This window comes from Trematomus bernacchii, unplaced genomic scaffold (genome assembly GCF_902827165.1).
Source record: "Trematomus bernacchii unplaced genomic scaffold, fTreBer1.1, whole genome shotgun sequence".
Taxonomy (NCBI): domain Eukaryota; kingdom Metazoa; phylum Chordata; class Actinopteri; order Perciformes; family Nototheniidae; genus Trematomus; species Trematomus bernacchii.
The window spans coordinates 2,409,565-2,429,657 of record NW_022987614.1 but is presented as its reverse complement, the minus strand read 5'-3'; the positions used below and the strand labels follow the sequence as shown (position 1 = coordinate 2,429,657).

General features: G+C 42.1%; 2 protein-coding genes across 2 annotated transcripts; both read left to right on the top strand.

The window, feature by feature from the left end:
- Nucleotides 1–8,699: 8,699 nt before the first annotated feature.
- LOC117483788 (tripartite motif-containing protein 16-like) lies at nt 8,700–11,580 on the top strand. The gene has a single exon (XM_034132138.1). It carries the CDS (start codon nt 8,801–8,803, stop codon nt 10,460–10,462), a length of 1,662 nt encoding a protein of 553 aa, XP_033988029.1. The 5' UTR covers nt 8,700–8,800; the 3' UTR covers nt 10,463–11,580.
- Nucleotides 11,581–17,099: 5,519 nt separating this feature from the next.
- LOC117483742 (tripartite motif-containing protein 16-like) lies at nt 17,100–19,879 on the top strand. Its single transcript, XM_034132092.1, has one exon. The coding sequence runs from the start codon at nt 17,130–17,132 to the stop codon at nt 18,759–18,761; it is 1,632 nt and encodes a 543-aa protein (XP_033987983.1). The 5' UTR covers nt 17,100–17,129; the 3' UTR covers nt 18,762–19,879.
- The last annotated feature ends 214 nt before the right edge of the window (nt 19,880–20,093 follow it).

The following is a 20,093-nucleotide window of genomic DNA, read 5'->3' as shown; positions in this document are numbered from 1 at the left end:
AACACCGCCCTCCCCCCCCCTCGAAAGATCCTCTGGACATTTATTATAAGGTAAAAAACAAAAAAAGTATTGCAGTCTCTTTTCCCTTTACTAGTTCAAGAAAGATAAAAACAAATGAAACGCAGGTACACGCATCCTGTCTATAATATATAAATTCTGCTATACAGAACGTGAGTAAATGCACATAGTTTATTTCCACCTTAAAGGGCCCATGTCATGGCCATTTCCACTGATCATAATTACATTGTTGAGGTATACTAAAATAGATTTATACTGTGCAATTTTCCAAACTCACATTGGTTTCGCATACAGCATCTCTGTCAAGCATGTGTATTCAGCAGTATTCACTTTCTCCACTAAACGACTCGTTGGAGCTCTTGCCCCCCCCTCCCTGTGAGCCTAGTGTGCTCCGATTGGTCAGCTCGGCCACTCGTTCTGATTAGTCAACCACCAGAGAGGCTGCGCCCATGTCTAACAGTGCTTTTCCCGGCTGCTCTCAGCGTAACATCAGTCTTATCATGGCGTCGGCACAGCCGTATATTTTATATACATATATATTTTTAACTGTTGTTATAGAAGAGTGTGACGGCCCCAGGGCCTTTGTCTTACGATGGGGTGGAGCTGAAGAGGCTAATCAGCACGATCACGGACACCTCCGGACACTACGGCCCCAGTCTCTCTCCAAAGCGGCTGCAGGAAGACTAACTCTGCGATCCTCTCAACCACCTATCTCTGCATTTACCACAATAAATGTGCCGTGGTTTTGTAAACTCGTGTATGTCTCCTTGTCTTTCCGTTGTGGCCACGAGCCGCTCATAACAAAGAGTAAGTTATTTTTACCCGTTATAAACTACTACTGTTTGATGAGAAATCAAATCATGGTTTGCTATATATGAATTCAGGGAAGAAATGATAGGCCTACTAAGTATTTCCATTAAACTTTATTTTTAGAAATGTACAAAATGAACATAAATATACATATATACACGGTATATCATCCATTCCTCCTCCTTGCATCTTGCCTGCGCACAGTCGGTGCGGTGCCTTTTAGCACGACGCCTCAGTAGTAGTAGAAGTGCCTTTTAGCACGTCATGGATTGTCCGCCAGGATCTGGCTGGACGAAATCAAATGCAAATCACAAAATATTAGAGAAACTTAGTTGTTTTAGATTCGTTAGTAGTAGTTGTGTAATGAACAGCTTGCCTGCTAATATGCTAACCTAGCTTTGTTTACCTTGGTAGCTAACACGATATGAACGTTAGCTTGGAGGAAAGGCAACTATAATGCAGTGTAATAAAACTACTATGAACAAAAGCTAGTGGTTCATATTAGGCTAGCAATAACGTGTTTATAATTGCAATCGTATACGGGTATTCTGCTACCATACAATGTAACTTGCATGAATACATTGTTTTGCGCTAGCATACAGCTAGCCTCGTTAGCTACATGCAGTATATGTACGGTCACAATGTACGGTAAATCACAGTACAGTATACTGTATGAGTATTCCGTGTGTGTGAATGCAGACATTCTCCTGCTATGAGATACATGTATGCAAGGCCATCTGCTGATATTAGAGTTGATATATGGAAACTCTAGCAACTTAGTTAGCACAGTTAGCACTGTGTCAATGGCTTAGCAGTCCAACACAGTTTACACATTTAAACAGTCTTGTTTGATAAATACACAAATAACAATGCAAACTTACAGGTTGTATACCCGGATCTTCCCCTGCTCCAAACGGTCCAAACAAGCTGTGCATATCCGGCCTCAAACTGGGCAATGTTTTGGAAGCTTTCGTCTGTGAAATGCCGGTTCTTCGAACCTCTGGAGGAGGAACACGCCGCTGCTGGTGTGGCCATAGCTCTTCGGGATTGGTCCATTTCGTTCCGGGTACCGCATGACATCAGGCGGTACCCGGAACTAAATGGAAGACTCAAATGGGCAGTGACGTATCTCCAACGAGGCGTTTTGGGGAGGTATTTTCTGTGTTAGAGTTTTACTCGCTACAGGGTGTACTTTGAGGGTTTTGACTCTGCACACCGTTTACATGCATAAAAACCTTCATAACACACAAGGGGACGGGTAATAACCGGAAAAGCATGACATGGGAGCTTTAACATAATAAAATAGCTCTTTAAACATACAAACGATTGCTTGCTTACAACCAATGCAGGTTTTTGTTTGGCTGAGTAAAGTCACTTGAAGTTGCATTATACCCCTTTCACACCGGCGCTTTTCCAGCTCCTGCTGGGAGCTAGAGCCTGAAAAGCGCCGGTTTTTCCTGTTCACACCGCAGCGGCGGCGCGTCATAGCTCCGGAATGCGGTTCACTTCCAGCTCCAAAAAATTGTCGGTCCAGAGGCAAGAGCTTCGGAGCTATGACGCGGCGTCGCTTACGTCTCTTACGTCTCTTACGTCGAGGCGTGCAGGAAACCTTACTTTGACCATCCGTTCGCTGTTATTGATCATTGTGGAGATACATGGGCTGTACAGGTTGTCATGTCCGACTATCAGAAGTAGAATCATAATGAAAAATACGCCGGTAAAATGTGCCTATAGGAAACGGCTTAGCAAGTAGTCAGTTTAGCTTCGGTTGCTATGCTAACATCACCCATGTTATACCAGAGAAACTTTCATAACAGCGTTGTGATGCCAAACAGCGTCAATTCAGACTGACACCAAACAGCGTCAATTCAGACTGACACACATTCACTTAAGGGGAACTGGGGATATGTATCAGCTGCTTGTGTGACAGTCAGACAGTGAATACTTTAGAGCCGTGTGAGCTAACCCGGAGCTAACGGGAAAATACACTCCCGTGGAAGAGCAGCCAGCACTGCAGCGGTCGGTAAATGCCGCTGAAACACATTAATAAACAATGAACCACGGCACTCTGGAGAAAAGTATAAGGTTGGAGAAGTCGTTATTTAATTTAATCTGGCTTCGTATGATTAAAAGCAACACGATCATCGACCCGATGCAGTCCCCGGCCCGTTGTTGTTGTGGGAGAAAATCAGCGACGTAAACTGTGACGTCATGACGCAGCAGCGGCAGCTCTGGGCAGTGTGAACAGAGCGGGAGCTGAAAAGGGAAACGGGAGCTGAACCAGAAAAGCTCTCGCGAGGAGCTAGAAAGTGAAAAGCGCCGGTGTGAAAGCCGCATTACAGGAAACATGGAGCACTGGTGGCTCCAAGTGGCAGCATGAAGGAACTGTGATATGGTATTTACTGTAAAATGATGCAGGCACTAAGGATCTTCTTTTTGTCTGTATTTAAGAAGTCACCGATTGGCTGCAGCCTCAATCTCTTTTTTCAAGGAAGTGGGAAGCAGGTCATTTAAATACAAAGCTCCTTTTGATATGAATAATCTTCCTCTTTCTTTAAGATCAATTTTTTTATTTCATTCTGGCTTTTACTATCAAAGTTATTCAATAAAAATAATATTTTAAAATAAATAAAACACAGTTCATTTTACCGTACATTACATACGAGTTGAAAAGTTACTAAGAACATTTACTCTAGAACAGTTCTTGGCAGTGGCGTAGCCAGGAATTATTGTGTGGGTGGGCCTGGAGAAATGTAGGTGGGCCAGGGGGAGACTTATTAAGCGTGGGGTCTGAGCTGAAACTTCATTAATGATTTTTTAATGCACTAATTGAACATAAGCATAAACTAGCAGTGAAAACAAAAACATAGGCACGGCTTTAACGGTACTTTTATCGTTTTTTTTTGAGAATAAAATAAGGTAAACTAACTAACACAAATTGTGAACAAAACTATCATTGCTTTTTATTTTAATTAAATACATAATATTTCACATCAAAAGAAACAACAATGTTTTAACAAATCGTATTAAATAATGTGATGACAAAACTGTAAACAGAATAGCTGAAACTTTAACAAAATAAATAACTCTAAATTACCTCTAATCATTAGCCCATGTTTGTATAATTGAGTTAAAGGGCCCATGTCATGGCCATTTCCACTGATCATAATTACATTGTTGAGGTATACTAAAATAGATTTATACTGTGCAATTTTCCAAACTCACATTGGTTTCGCATACAGCATCTCTGTCAAGCATGTGTATTCAGCAGTATTCACTCTCTCCACTAAACGACTCGTTGGAGCTCTTGCCCCCCCCTCCCTGTGAGCCTAGTGTGCTCCGATTGGTCAGCTCGGCCACTCTGTTCTGATTAGTCAACCACCAGAGAGGCTGCGCCCATGTCTAACAGTGCTTTTCCCAGCTGCTCTCAGCGGAACATCAGTCTTATCATGGCGTCGGTACAGCCGTATATTTTATATACATATATATATTTTTAACTGTTGTTATAGAAGAGTGTGACGGCCCCAGGGCATTTGTCTTACGATGGGGTGGAGCTGAAGAGGCTAATCAGCGCGATCACGGACACCTCCGGAGCCGAGGTGCTATTAAGCCCAGCTGCCCGGAGTCACACGGCGGCCCCTGTCTCTCTCCAAAGCGGCTGCAGGAAGACGAACTCGGCGATCCTCTCAACCACCTATCTCTGCATTTACCACAATAAATGTGCCGTGGTTTTGTAAACTCGTGTATGTCTCCTTGTCTTTCCGTTGTGGCCTACGAGCCGGTCATAACAAAGAGTTAGTTATTTTTACCCGTTATAAACTACTACTGTTTGATGAGAAATCAAATCATGGTTTGCTATATATGAATGATATGTTATAGGAGCAAATAATTCAGGGAAGAAAGGATAGGCCTACTAAGTATTTCCATTAAACTTTATTTTTAGAAATGTACAAAATGAACGTAAATATACATATATACACACGGTATATCGTCAATTACTCCCCGTTGTCGGCATCTTGCCTATAGCAGCCGGGGCTTTTTGAGACGATGCCTCAGTGTGGTCGTCCAGTCATGTATTGTCCGGCAGGATCTGTCTGGACGAAATAAAATGCAAATCACAAAATATTAGAGAAACTTAGTTGTTTTAGATTCGTTAGTAGTAGTTGTGGTAGGAGTGTGGATATATCTAATGAACAGCTTGCCTGCTAATATGCTAACCTAGCTTTGTTTACCTTGGTAGCTAACACGATATGAACGTTAGCTTGGAGGAACGGAGTGTAATAAAACTACTATGAACAAAAGTTAGTGGTTCATATTAGGCTAGCAATAACGTGTTTATAATTGCATTATTCTACGGGTAGTCTGCTACGTTCGGTCATACAATGTTTCCCGCTAGCATGTATAGCTAGCCTCGTTAGCTATACATGCATAGCTAGCCTCGTTAGCTATACATGTACTGTCACAATGTACGGTAAATCACCCGGAGTATACTGTATGAGTATTCCGTGTGTGTGACTGCAGACATGCAGACCTGCCATGACAAACATGTAAGGCCATCTGCTGACATTGTAGTTGATATATTTAAACTCTAGCAACGTAGTTAGCACAGTTAGCACTGGCTTAGCAGTCCGAAACATGTTTACACATTTAAACAGTCGTGGTAGCTACCTTGTTTGATAAATACACAAATAACAATGCAAACTCACAGGTTGTGTACCCGAATCTTCCCCTGCTCCAAACGGTCCAAACAAGCTGTGCATATCCGGCCTCAAACTGGGCAATGTTTTGGAAGCTTTCGTCTGTGAAATGCCGGTTCTTCGAACCTCTGGAAGAACACGCCGCTGCTGGTGTGGCCATAGCTCTTCGGGATTGGTCCATTTCGTTCCGGGTACCGCATGACATCAGGCGGTACCCGGAAGAATCAAATGGGCAGTGACGTATCTCCAACGAGGCGTTTTGGGGAGGTATTTTCTGTGTTAGAGTTTTACTCCCTACAGGGTGTACTTTGAGGGTTTTGACTCTGCACACCGTTTACATGCATAAAAACCTTCATAACACACAAGGGGACCGGTAATAACCGGAAAAGCATGACATGGGAGCTTTAACTCCGTGTGTTGCTGCTAGCATACATAACACCTGACGTGGAAAAGTTACTCGTGGATGGGGCTACAGCGCTACTAGAAAGACAGTCGAACCCGGTGCATTTCTCCGTTTGAATGTGGTGCACTTTTACTAGATGTTTAGACAAATTGCTCGTGTTACCGCCCTTCCATGCTAAACTCTTATTGCACTTTTGGTAACGAGCATTGTCCACATCGAACAGGTAAAGTTTAACCACACCTCGGAGCGCGTTCTCTCCGCCATCTCCTCCGTGTGTGTGTGTTGCTGCATGTAGCAGCTGCGTGTGTGTAAACTGCCCCGCCCCCTCACACACAGACGGGGGAGAGAGATCTCTCGTCTGGATTGGAAAGATCGAAAATACTAAAAATAATCATAGACGCATTTTGCTGTCTTTTTGCATATTAGAAACAGAGTTGGCGACACTAAAACTGCAATATAATGTTTGTGTAGCAATAATACATATGAGATATATTTTTTACATGTCTCCAGTACCGACCGATAACGTCGGAGCTTAATGGTACCACGGTCTTTAATAATTCAGCCCTGGGGCTCGGTACCCATCCCTACACATGACTGGCTCGGCGGCCACAGGTTGTTTATCCTTCACAGTCGCACAGTGGGCACACACTGAGAGTTTTCATATTCAGCAAATGTGTACACGCTTCACTGCAGACCTCAAGAAGAAATAAGTCCTTCGTTAACTCACGGCAAAACCTACTTTACTTACTAATTTACTCACGGTAAAAAAATGCACTCCCTATTCCATTGTCATGAAGGTGGAATCTAACTATATCCAGAATAAGTTTGATTGGATCCAGCTAGAAACATGTTTATTTCTGCTGTAAAGTTGGGTATTTTAACATGGGGGTCTATGGGAATTGCTCCTTTCTGCATCCATCCCCTGTTGGCCACTAGAGGAACTGCAGTTTGTGGCACTTCCTTCTGGGCTTCCCGGCTCTGCGCTATAACGCGCTGATTGGCTGTGGGTGGGCCGACGTGCATGTGGGTGGGCCCAGGCCCACCCGGGCCCACCCACAGCTACGCCACTGGTTCTTGGTATTAAAAAGAAGTATAAAAAGTATTTTATATAATACTGTCCTACTCCACTACATTACAAAGGGAAATATTGTCTGGAATCCCCCTCTAGGGTGCCCCATGCATAGCGCGTCGTCAAAAGCTGCTTCATAAGTTAAGTTTCGTTTCTCCGCACCGCTCCGGGGTAAAAAAATGGTAGTTACATCACAGCTGTGCGGCTGGCTGACAGCTGTAGCTACGTACTGTGTGTGTGTGTATTTCGCGGGTTGCTAAATGCTTTGTGTGTGTTTATGTTGACAAGGAGGTTTAATAACTGTGTGCTACTGTTGGAGCAGAACACCTCTGCTACGCGCCGTTCGTTGGATGAGGCTGGATCTCTATTAAATTAAGAAAGGAATTGAAAACACCGGAATCAAAGTTATAACAAATTATCTGAGTTTACTTCTGGTAGGAAACCAAACACATATACAAGTTATACAGAGTACTCGAGTACTCCGGACTTTCAGGTTTGTGATGCGATGCAGATAAAGGTGTCGGGACCCGCCAACTCGTCAAACGAGATGAAAGTGACTTCAGGTTTGTGATGCGATGCGGACACAGATATCGGGACCTGCCACTCACCAAACCAAAAAGCATTTTTACATACAGAAACATCAGTATTTATATCTATTTTTGGGGCGGAGATGCGTCGACTCTTCCTTCCCATTTTCCTCCCAAGCGAATCAGAGTTCCGTGAGGAGGAGCTGTGTAAGCTGATCACCTCCCCCAAGTGTCCTGACTGGCTGGATTCCCTTCTGGTCGAGTTCAATAGTTCTTCACCATAACTTGGAATTCCAAAGTCCTCTAAGGTCAAAAGTCAACCTCTATCTCCACCCTATCTACTCTACATTCCCTTCCCATGGGGTTTTTTCACATAAACTATCCTCCTTCAGACATTTAAACTTTTCTTCACCTATTTAACGATGTCTTTAACGACTTAAAAACAACATCTGGCTTTTAGGGGTGAAAAAAGGCCAAGGTTGGTGTGTGAAACTCAGAATCTCTGGGTCAGTGAGTTTAAAAGTGAGAATAACATTCCTATTCTAAGTGATTATCAAAACCCGTTTGTGATTACCTAAAACAGTTCAAACAATACATGTTCACTAAAATACAGTGTAGAATCATATCTTTTTACTTCACTACACAAAACGTGCAGTCAGTTTCATTTTCATCGTCGTTCGTAGTAGAGTTAGCAGGGTATTTTTATTTTAACTCTCGTCCCAAATTCGTCCCAAAATTAATTTGTATCCTCCCCGACCCGATTTTTTTTTCGGCCCCGGGACGACGGGACGTCCTTAAGCTCGAGCCCTGCTCCACTTCATCACAAAGGGAAATATTGTCCCTTGTGTTCCACTTCATTTATTTGGCAGCGGTATCGTCATTTAAAAGAGCATTCAGTCAGCTCAAAGTCCTGTTGTCACAATGTGCTTAATTACGGGAATAAAGAGTACTAAACACACCCTGTTATCTGTTTTATTGTGTTGCACTGTTGGAGGAGCCTGTGACCTAAGATTTCCATCGACATAACTACACTGTTGCTATGTACGAATGACAATAAAAGCCTTGAAATCTTGAATCCTTGAACCCTGTATCTTATAAGGCCGCTCCTCTTTCTGGAATGAAGTTAAGCGTGTAAGCCCGTCCTACTTTCTGCAGATCTCACAGATAATCACTTGTTCCCTCCCCTTCACTGAACTACAGTTTCGATTTAGGTGAAACGTAACCATTGTGAAGTGAGTGAGCTGGCAGGCTATATCAACAGCAGACTGTCACTCGCATGGGAGGTACAATGTCGCAAGAAGGAGCTCAGCTCGACCAGGACGCTATTTGCTGTTCGATATGTCTGGATGTACTTAAGGAGCCTGCGACTATTCCCTGTGGACACAGTTTCTGCATGAATTGTATTCAAACCCACTGGGACAAAGAGGATGAGAAGGAAGTCTACAGCTGCCCTCAGTGTAGGCAGAGCTTCACACCGAGGCCTGTCCTGCTGAAAAGCATCATGTTAGCAGATTTAGTGGAGAAACAGAAGAAGACTGGACTTGAAGAAGCTCCTGCTGATCACTGCTATGCTGGAGCTGAAGATGTGGCCTGTGATGTCTGCACTGGGAGGAAACTGAGAGCCTGTAAGTCCTGTCTGCAGTGTTTGATCTCTTACTGTGAGAAACACCTCCAGCCTCATTATGAATCTCCTGCCTTTGAGAAACACAAGCTGGTGGAGCCCTCCAAGAAGCTCCAGGAGAACATCTGCTCTCGTCACAACGAGGTGATGAAGATGTTCTGCCGCACTGATCAGCAGTGTATCTGTTATCTCTGCTCTGTGGATGAACATAGAGGCCACGACACAGTGTCAGCTGCAGCAGAAAGGACTGAGAGGGAGAAAGAGCTGGAGGGGAGTCGAGAAAACATCCAGCAGAGAATCCAGGACAGAGAGAAGATGGTGAAGCTGCTTCAAGAGGAGGTTGATGGTGTCAATGACTCTGCTGATAAAGCAGAGGAGGACAGTGAGAAGATCTTCACTGAGCTGATCCGTCTCATGGAGAAAAGAAGCTCTGATGTGAAGCAGCAGGTCAGATCCCAGCAGAAGAGAGAAGTGAGTCGAGTCAAAGAGCTTCAGGAGAAGCTGGAGCAGGAGATCTCTCATCTGAAGAAGAAAGACGCTACACTTGAGCTGCTCTCTCACACAGAGGATCACACCCAGTTTATTCAAAGCTACCCCTCACTGCCACCGCTCAGTGAATCTACAGAATCATCCAGCATCAACATCCTTCCTCTGAGCTACCTTGAAGATGTGAAAGCAGCCATGTCAAAATTCAGAGATAAACTACGAAATGTTCTGAGAGAAAAATGGACAAACGTCTATCTGACAGTGGGTGATGTGGACATGTTGCTGTCACAACCACAGCCCCAGACCAGAGCTGAATTCTTGAAATATTCACGTAAAATCACACTGGATCCAAAAACAGCAAGCGCACGTATGTACTTATCTGAGAGGAACCGAAAAGCATCTTTCAGACTAGGAGAAAGTTATAAAAGTCAAACAGACAAAAAAATGATGAGCTGTCAGGTCCTGAGTAAACAGAGTCTGACTGGACGTTGTTACTGGGAAGTGGAGAAAGGTGTGGGAGGAATTGCAGTGGCTGTAGCATACAAAGGCAATGACACTGAGGTATTTGGAAATAGTAACAAATCTTGGGCATTAGGCATTTACAAAGGTCGTTATGAATTCAGACATAAGAAACACCCAACTCCAGTCTCAGGTCCTCAGTCCTCCAGGGTCGGGGTTTACCTGGATCACAGTGCAGGTATTCTGTTTTTCTACAGCGTCTCAGAGGAAACCATGACCCTCCTGCATAGAATCAAGACCACCTTCACTCAGCCTCTCTATGCAGGACTTCTTCTTTGTGCTCCCCCTGGAAGCACTGCTGAGATGTTGTGAGCTTAAGAAGTTATTGAGAGGAAAAGGGGTAATCCTTAGATACTAGACAACTGTATTGTTTGGTAAATGCAACAAGTGGTTGGCACTTATGATGCAGTTAGTTTAAAGATTTTGCAAATCATCATTCCTGTATTATTTGTTTAGGAAAATGCTAAATGTTTCCACAAGTGAAGAAAAACCCAAACTTTTAAAGCACTGGACATTGTTTACATTTGTAGATTTTAAAATGACAAGGAAAAATGCTGGAAAAGTACTCGGGAATTCACTATACTACTATATATACTATTTTATTTGCAGGAAAGGTACAATTGAAGTAGTGATGGTTCTGAATTGATGCATTAAGATGCTGTGCTCTTATTGTTGTATTCATGTCTCTACACATATTGTATAAACTGATTGTGAGTTTAAATATTACCTATTTTAATTAAATGTTGCATCTAAAAAATGAAGCATACTCCATTTAAATAATCATTTGTCATAATGATGCAGTAATTAAGTAAATGGACTGTTGGTAAAAGGATGTGTATTATAGCATGCATAGTGTTGAAGCAGTATTCAATTTGAATACTTATACTCATTGGGTTAATGTTTAACGTGGCTTCAAATCAACTTTAATCTTCCATCCTGCTCACTGTGAGCTATTTGCAGATTTTAAATTCCCCACCAGAGGTCCCTCTTTGCATGTTTTCCACTATAAAGAACTAAGGTGTGCTTTGGTGCCTTTAACTTGAAAGGGAGTATCTTTTTATTTAGATCCATTATGTAATGTTTTGTTTATTGTAAAAGTCTTAAAAGGAAATGCAAATTATGTATCTTTTATTACAAACATCATCTTATCTAACACTGATGTAACTTTAAAAATGAAGTGTATTACATTTTATTCTCTGTTTGAACATCAATATAACTTTTGCTGATTTTTATTTGTATTTACTCACATATATGCTTGTTATTATGTTCCTTGTTATCCTTGGTTTAAGTTCGGATTTTTAGGATTTAGTTTGCTGTGAATGCTGGGATGTTTCATCACATCCTGACCTAGATATCAGCCCTGGTGAAATGTACAACATAAATTGTGTGAAGGTGATGATATACTTAATAAAATTACACATTAAGAAGCATTGTTCTGTTTTTTTCGCACCTCATATCTAGAACAAAGTGTTCTTTAGGCCTCATTAAGTTGAATTTGGGTATATGTATTTAAATATCTCACTGCTATGGTGGGAGTACTCAGATCTTGTGCTTGAGTAAAAGTACCAGAGTGTAGGAATACTCTGTTACAGTAAAAGTCCTGCATTCAAAATGTTCTTCAAGTGAAAGTAGAAAAGTATTATCATCAGAATATAGTTAAAGTAGCGACATTAAAAGTAGTCATTGTGCAGATTGGTCCATTTCAGAATAATATATATGATATGTTTTATAATGATTGATCATTAAAGTGTTCTCAAAGCTGGTAAAGGTGCAGCTAGTTTGAATGACTTTGTATACAGCAGGGTAGCTTGTGCATTTACTCCAGGTGGAACTAAAGTCTGATTTAAGAGTTGATTATATTTCACATAATTAATCCAGATCTGTAAAGTCACTAAAGATTTTAACCTGTTAAGCCCTGAGCCTGTTTTTCAGGTCTCAGGCTCGAAAATGACATTCCCAGAACAAATGACAAATGACCATATCTTCCTTGACCTTTTTAGAGAGATTTAGCAAAAGAAACCCACTTCTGGGGTCATTTGGGTGGATTTTCCATATCTCTGGCCCATATCTCATCGATTTTGATGAATAGGCGCGTTCACACCAAGTACATTTCCCACAGTAGTTCATGAGAACTTTAGTTCATGAGAGCTCTTTTAGTTCTGATGAACTAAAGCAGATCGCGTTCACACCAAAATGAGTTCCTGGGGGTGAATTAGGCAAATGAGCCGCTGACGTCACTTCTTCTTCTTCTGCTTTGGGTTTACTGGCAGGCCGCAAACAACTTCACGGCGAGTACAGTAGGTGGCGGTATGCACCTTAAAGTTGCAATTCGCCAAAAAACCGAGAGAAGAAGAAGAAAAAATGCTTCTGTTTACCTTCCGACCTCAGACACGGTATGGAGTTGACGTTTTGGTGCTTGTGTTACACAGCTTCGTAACTGAGTTATTTAAGCCAATAACTCAGCCACAAATACAAATACAGATCGACCATTCAAATGCAATAGAAATGCTGAGTCGGAGGCGAAGGACGTTAAGAAGCCTTAACAAAAGGATTGGACAGCTGAGGATGATGACCGTTATCACGCCCAAAGAACAGCAATGGTACGTTCATTAAATCACATTAATACTATCTAATGTAGGATTTATGGAGTTATGTAGGGCTAATTTGTGTCTTTGTATGTGTTCCAGATATGCGAATACTACGGAATGCGTCGTGTCCCGCACTCTCTCTGGGTGAACAATAGAACATCGGCCTGGTGGGAGAAGGTGGTGCCAACGTACACCAATGTGCAGTGGATCAAAGATTTTCGAATGTCCAAGGGCTCTTTTCAACTCCTCTGTATTCGCCTGGTAGCAACGTTGGGGAGACGCAACCTAAAAAAATCGCCGCGGGGCAAGACACGCGCACAGCCCTTGAGGCATCTGAACAGCATGGAAATTGTAAATTCACAATAAAGCTGATCTTTTGTACAGTGCATTTGGTTCTCTCTTTTATTTACCACAGTCAACAGACACAATTACAATAGTGCAGACACACCTTAGTGCAAAGATTAAATGTCAGTATCAAAACAGTACTCATACTGTATATTTGTATATTAATATGAGTATATTATTATGTTAAATGTGTGTTAAAGACAATGGGATGAGGTTGAAAGCTCTTTAAAAATATTTTGTATACCATCTTTACTGTGATAAATACATACATGTTAAGCATACACACCTGAAGAACTACGTTACACACACACAGGTTAGTCTGTGTACCGCTGCACTGCTGCTGGTTTAAACAAAGACAGTCATGATGCTAGTGCCGTGCATGTAGGTTCTCTTTTATTTATCAGCAGCAGATCAATAAGTGTCAGTAGTATCAAAACAATATAATAACAGTGGCAATATATATATATATATATAATAACAATAGGTAGGCTCAGCAGCAGACACACCTTAGTGCAAAGTTAGGTGTCAGTATTAATAACAGTGGCATATATATATAATCACAATAATGCAAAATTAACTGTCCCAGGTGTAGGCAATTTGGGGTGAAGTGTCTTGCCCAGGGACACAACGACATCCTGACTGCAGTGGGGTTTGAACCTGTGCTCCCCTGATCCGAACACCAACGCACCAGACCACTGCACCACACCCCTCCCAACAAGTCATTGTACAGTTTATCAACGACGACAAGTTTTTCTTAATTTTTGTATTGAAGGCCTGTTGGATTTAATCAGCTCGCTTAGCACTGCCAGAAGCCCAGCCTGAAAGATATTTTGTTGCTCCACATCATTAGAACATCAGTCTTTGTGGCATGCAGGTAATCAACTGTTTAAGCTTTTACCATTAACATGTAGAATGAATGTTGCAAATTACTTGAAATTATAGCAACTACAATGTATTGTTAGAGGTAGCATTATGTCCAGCTAGCATGCTAATTGCTAACGTTATATTATCGTTTTATCCCGGAGGGGAAAACTAGTTTCTAATCCTGAGAGAAACACCTCGCCTGAAACACACGATTAGTGCCATGAGTTAGTGAAGCAAATTACAGAACATTGCACACTTATTCACAAGTCAAAACGTGTTCATAGCGGGCACGGCTGAGAATAGCTAGCTAGCTAGATGTTGTTAGCCAGCTTGGACCTATGATAGCAAGTTCTAGCATGGCTAGCTCGATCTACTGAGCAAATAAAAGTACATCTAAGACCAGTATTGTGCAGATTAAAACAGTGCAGTGCATGTATTTTATTTTACCTTCGTAGTCGTCCCGACATGACTTTGCCAGGTCTGCTAACTTTGCTGAGCCACGGAAACTGCATTCAGTCCTCCGAGTAAATCGCCAGAAGCGCCGACACATCCTCATCACTCCACCGCTGCGATGATTTATTTAGTGTTGCTATAATAACTGCTTTCACAAAAATAATCTTTTCGGGTGCGCTGGCCCGAAGCGAGCAAATACAATGGCCGCTTACAAAAAAAAATTCAGAGTCAAACGGGCGTGGTTTGCATTCCGCACAGCCAATCAGACGTACAAACTATTTTCTCCCACAAAAGTCCCTGCTCTCTAGCAGGGACTGAAAAGCGGGTCAGACGAACTAATTTGAACTACTTTAGTTCCTGGGGCTTTTTGGTGTGAACGCAAATATATCGTAGTTCGGATGAACTATTGTGGGAAAAGTACTCCAAAGTACTCCGGTGTGAACGCGCCTATTGACATATCTTTTTAACCGTTAGAGCCAATGGAATCGAGGGAAAGTTCCACATACACACACACGTTACCAAATAAGGAGTGAGAGTGACGCATAGCCAAAACCGGAAGCTGCGATAACTCTGGTGGCTACCATTTGCAGCTAATCTTTATTCTCCGATTTTTACATAAAAATGGAATTATGGATTATCAATACTTTTTTCAAAGTGACAGACACATTGGATTAACCTATGGATTAACCTTCAGCAGCGTTTTTATCGTTTTAATGCCATTGAACACGACTTTTGATCAGAATAACAGCTAAGGTGAGACGATCTCCCGTGTTTGCTCCGTAATGCTACGTGTTGTGATGTCTGGGTTTGCTTCCCCTGTCACGAGTTCTGATCGCTCAGTGATGATACTAATACCTAATAATCTGTGGAATCTCAGTTTTAATCGGATATCTTGTATGTGCAGTTATGATAAGTAATAAGGGTATCTTTACCTTGAGTTCTGTGCCAAGTGCGTTAGCATTTTTCCGCTCAGGGGTCATTTAGACGCTTCTTATGAGTCTTGTGTTTTGTTTTGGTAAAAATGGTTTATATCATCAGTTAGCTGAGTTTCTTCCCGTTAATCTGGTATGACACATTAATAGGTTTTTAAATATTAAGAAGCCCTGAGACACAGTTTCGTGAAAAAACTACCCGCCACACCCGGATTAGGGTCCTCTCGGGCTTAACAGGTTAAATACATTTACCTCTGAATTGTAGTTGAGTAGAAGTACAGAGTAGCATAACATGTACAAGTATCTCAAAATGGTGCTTAAGTACAGTAGTTGAGTAAATCTACTTAGTTACTTTTCACCACTGTGCCTAAATAAAAATGCTTTTATTTGAAGTGCTTCCGGTGTTTTCTGTCTAACTCGATGATTTGTAGGTGAGTTTTTATTTGACATGAATGTGTTTTTGTCGGCTTTTAACCGAATGTCCTTCCAGAGTTTATGGTTTAACTCGGACATGAAGGTTTAAAGAACCGTGTGGTCGCTCCGGAGAGACAGGTGAGTGAAGCGATGAGTCAATATTGTTGTTGTTGCTGTTTTATCCATAATGAACATTTTCTCTGCAGGTTAGCCGTTAGCTTGGACGTTAGCTGTGCAGTGAAGGAAGACTTCCAGTTGTACTTTTCAAAATAAAGATGGATATATAGATACTTTATATATCCCAAATTGGGAAATAAGCATTTTGACAGTCACTTACCAACAGCAAGTACAGCGCGTTCGGCAGGGGACTCCTTGGCCTCTGGTTGGCGATTTGCAACTTCCGGTTCCAGCAGGAAGGCCGTGAGTTTACGGCGTTCGTGGACCACAAGTCACTCACGTTCTGCATGTCCAAGGTGGCCGAGTTGGGGTCCGCCCGCCAGCAACGCCAGATCTCGTACATATCGGAGTACACCATCGACATCCAACATTTCGCTGGTAAGGCTAACGCGGTCGTAGACTGCCTCTCCAGAGCGGTCATCGGAGCTGTGCAGCTGGGCCTCGATTACCTCCGCATGAGCACGGACCGGGCCTCTGACCCCGGGGTGCAGAACCTCAAGGCCTCGGACACAGGATTACGCCTGGAGGAGGTCGCGGTCGGTGACTCAGGCGCAAAGTTGTTGAGCGACTTCTCCACGGGCAAGCCTCGACCGCTAGTCCCTGCGAACTGGCGCCGACCCATTTTTGAGGCGATTAGTCACGACGCCCACCGCGGCCCACTACGGCCCCTTACGACGGCCCGTTCAGGGTCATACGACACAGGGACAAGGGCCTGGTGGTGGACTTTGGTGGAAGACCTGAGACCGTGTCCATTGATAGGATTAAGCGTTCTCATGTGGACGTTTCCAGGCTGTTGGAATCTAGTACAGTTCTTGGTATTAAAAAAAGTATTAAAAGTGTTTTGTATTATACTGTCCTACTCCACTACATTACAAAGGTCAATATTTTCCTTTTTTTTGTTCCACTTATTTGATTTGGCAGATGTATTGTCATTCAGTCAGCACAAAGTCCTGTTGTCACAATGTGCTTAATACCTGGAATAAAGAGTACTAAACACACCCTGTATCTTATAAGGCCGCTCCTCTTGCTGGAATGAAGTTAAGCGTGTAAGCCCGTCATTCTTTCTGCATATCTCACAGATAATCACTTGTTCCCTCCCCTTCACTGAACTACAGTTTCGATGTAGGTGAAACATAACCATTGTGAAGTGAGTGAGCTGGCAGGTTATATCAATAGCAGACTGTCACTCGCTGTAAGGGAGGTATAATGGCGCAGAAAGGAGCTCAGCTCGACCAGGACGCAATTTGCTGTTCGATATGTCTGGAAGTACTTAAGGATCCTGCGACTACTTCCTGTGGACACAGTTTCTGCATGAATTGTATTCAAACCCACTGGGATGAAGAGGATGAGGAGGAAGCCTACAGCTGCCCTCAGTGTAGGCAGAGCTTCACACCGAGGCCTGTCCTGCTGAAAAGCATCATGTTAGCAGATTTAGTGGAGGGGCTGAAGAAGACTGGACTTGAAGAAGCTCCTGCTGATCTCTGCTATGCTGGAGCTGAAGATGTGGCCTGTGATGTCTGCACTGGGAGAAAACTGAGAGCCTGTAAGTCCTGTCTGCAGTGTTTGATCTCTTACTGTGAGAATCACCTCCAGCCTCACTATGAATCTCCTGCCTTTGGAAAACACAAGCTGGTGGAGCCCTCCAAGAAGCTCCAGGAGAACATATGCTCTCGTCACCACGAGGCGATGAAGATGTTCTGCCGCACTGATCAGCAGTGTATCTGTTATCTCTGCTCTGTGGACGAACACAAAGGCCACGACACAGTGTCAGCTGCAGCAGAAAGGACTGAGAGGCAGAGAGAGCTGGAGGGGAGTCGACAAAACATCCAGAAGAGAATCCAGGTCAGAGAGAAGATGGTGGAGCGGCTTCAGCAGGAGGTGGAGGCTATAGACTGCTCTGCTGATAAAGCAGTGGAGGACAGTGAGAAGATGTTCACTGAGCTGATGCGTCTCATGGAGAAAAGAAGATCTGATGTGAAGCAGCAGGTCATATCTGAGCAAACAATTGAAGTGAATCGAGTGATAGATCTTCAGGAGAAGCTGGAGCAGGAGATTGCTGAGCTGAAGAAGAGAGACGCCGCACTGGAGTTGCTCTCTCACACAGAGGATCACACCCAGTTTATTCAAAGCTACCCCTCATCTACACACTCATCCAGCATCCTTCCTCTGCGATACATTGAAGATTTGAAAGCAGCTTTGTCAAAATTCAGAGATAAACTGCTGGACGTCCTGAGAGATAAATGGACAAACGTCTATCTCACAGTGGGTGATGTGGACATGTTGCTGTCACAACCACAGCCCAAGACCAGAGCTGAATTCTTAAAATATTCACGTCAAATCACACTGGATCCAAACACAGCAAACACACGTTTTTTGTTATCTGAGAGGAACCGAAAAGTAACTTCAACGCCAGGAGAAAGTTATCCTAGTCACCCAGACAGATTCACTACATGTCAGCAGGTCCTGAGTAAAGAGAGTCTGCCTGGACGTTGTTACTGGGAGGTGGAGAAAGGTGTGGGAGGAATTGCGGTGGCTGTAGCATACAAAGATAATAACACTGTAAATGAACAATTTGGAGAGAGTGAAAAGTCGTGGGCATTAGGTTTTTACAAAAAGTGTTATGATTTCAAATATAACACTATCACAACATCTGTCTCAGGTCCTCAGTCCTCCAAAGTTGGAGTTTACCTGGATCAAAGTGCAGGTATTCTGTCCTTCTGCAGCATCTCAGAGGAAACCATGACCCTCCTGCACAGAGTCCAGACCACCTTCACTGAGCCTCTCTATGCAGGACTTCGTCTTTATTCTCCCACTGGAAACACTGCTGAGATGTTGTGAGCTTAAGAAGTTATTGAGAGGAAAAGGGGTAATCCTCAGATACTAGACAACTGTTTTTTTTGGTAAATGCAACAAGTGGTTGGCACTTATGATGCAGTTAGTTTAAAGATTTTGCAAATCATCATTCCTGTATTATTTGTTCAGGAAAATGCTACAAATGTTTCCACAACTGAAGAAAAACCCAATAATTTAAAGCGCTGGACATTGTTTACATTTGTAGATTTTAAAATGACAAGGAAAAATGCTGGAAAAGTACTCAGGAATTCACTATACTACTATATATACTATTTTATTTGCAGTAAAGGTACAATTGAAGTAGTGATGGTTCTGAATTAATGCATTAAGATGCTGTGCTCTTATTGTTGTAGTCATGTCTCTATCTATATTGTATAAACTGATTGTGAGTTTAAATATTACCTATTTTAATTACATTCTGCATTTAAAAACATGAAGCATACCACATTTAAATAATCTTTTGTCATAATGATGCAGTAATTAAGTAAATGGACTGTTGGTAAAAGGTTGTGTATTATAGCATGCATAGTGTTGAAGCAGTATTCAATTTGAATACTTATACTCATTGGGTTAATGTTTAACGTGGCTTCAAATGAACTTTAATCTTTCATCCTGCTCACTGTCAGCTTTTTGCAGATTTTAAATTCCCCACCAGAGGTCCCTCTTTGCATGTTTTCCACTATAAAGAACTAAGGTGTGCTTTGGTGCCTTTAACTTTTCAGGGAGTATCTTTTTATTTAGATCCCTTCTTTAAAGTTTTATTTATTGTAAAAGTCTTAAAAGGAAATGCAAATGATGTATCTTTTATTACAAATATCCTCTTATCTAACACTGATGTAACATTAAAAATGAAGTGTATTACATTTTATTCTCTGTTTGAACATCAATATAACTTTTGCTGATTTTATTTTGTATTTACTCTCATATATGCTTGTTATTATGTTCCTTGTTATCCTTGGTTTAAGTTCGGATTTTTAGGATTTAGTTTGCTGTGAATGCTGGGATGTTTCATCACATCCTGACCTAGATATCAGCCCTGGTGAAATGTACAACATAAATTGTGTGAAGGTGATGATATACTTAATAAAATTACACATTTAGAAGCATTGTTCGGTTTTTTTCGCACCACATATCGAGAACAAAGTGTTCTTTAGGCATTAAGTTGAATTTAGGTATATTTATTTAAATATCTCACTGCCAGAGGTGGGATAACTAAGATCTTGTACTTCAGTAAAAGTAGAAGTACTCAGATCTTGTACTTGAGAGTAAAAGTAGAAGTACTCAGGTCTTGTACTTGAGTAAAAGTAGAAGTACCAG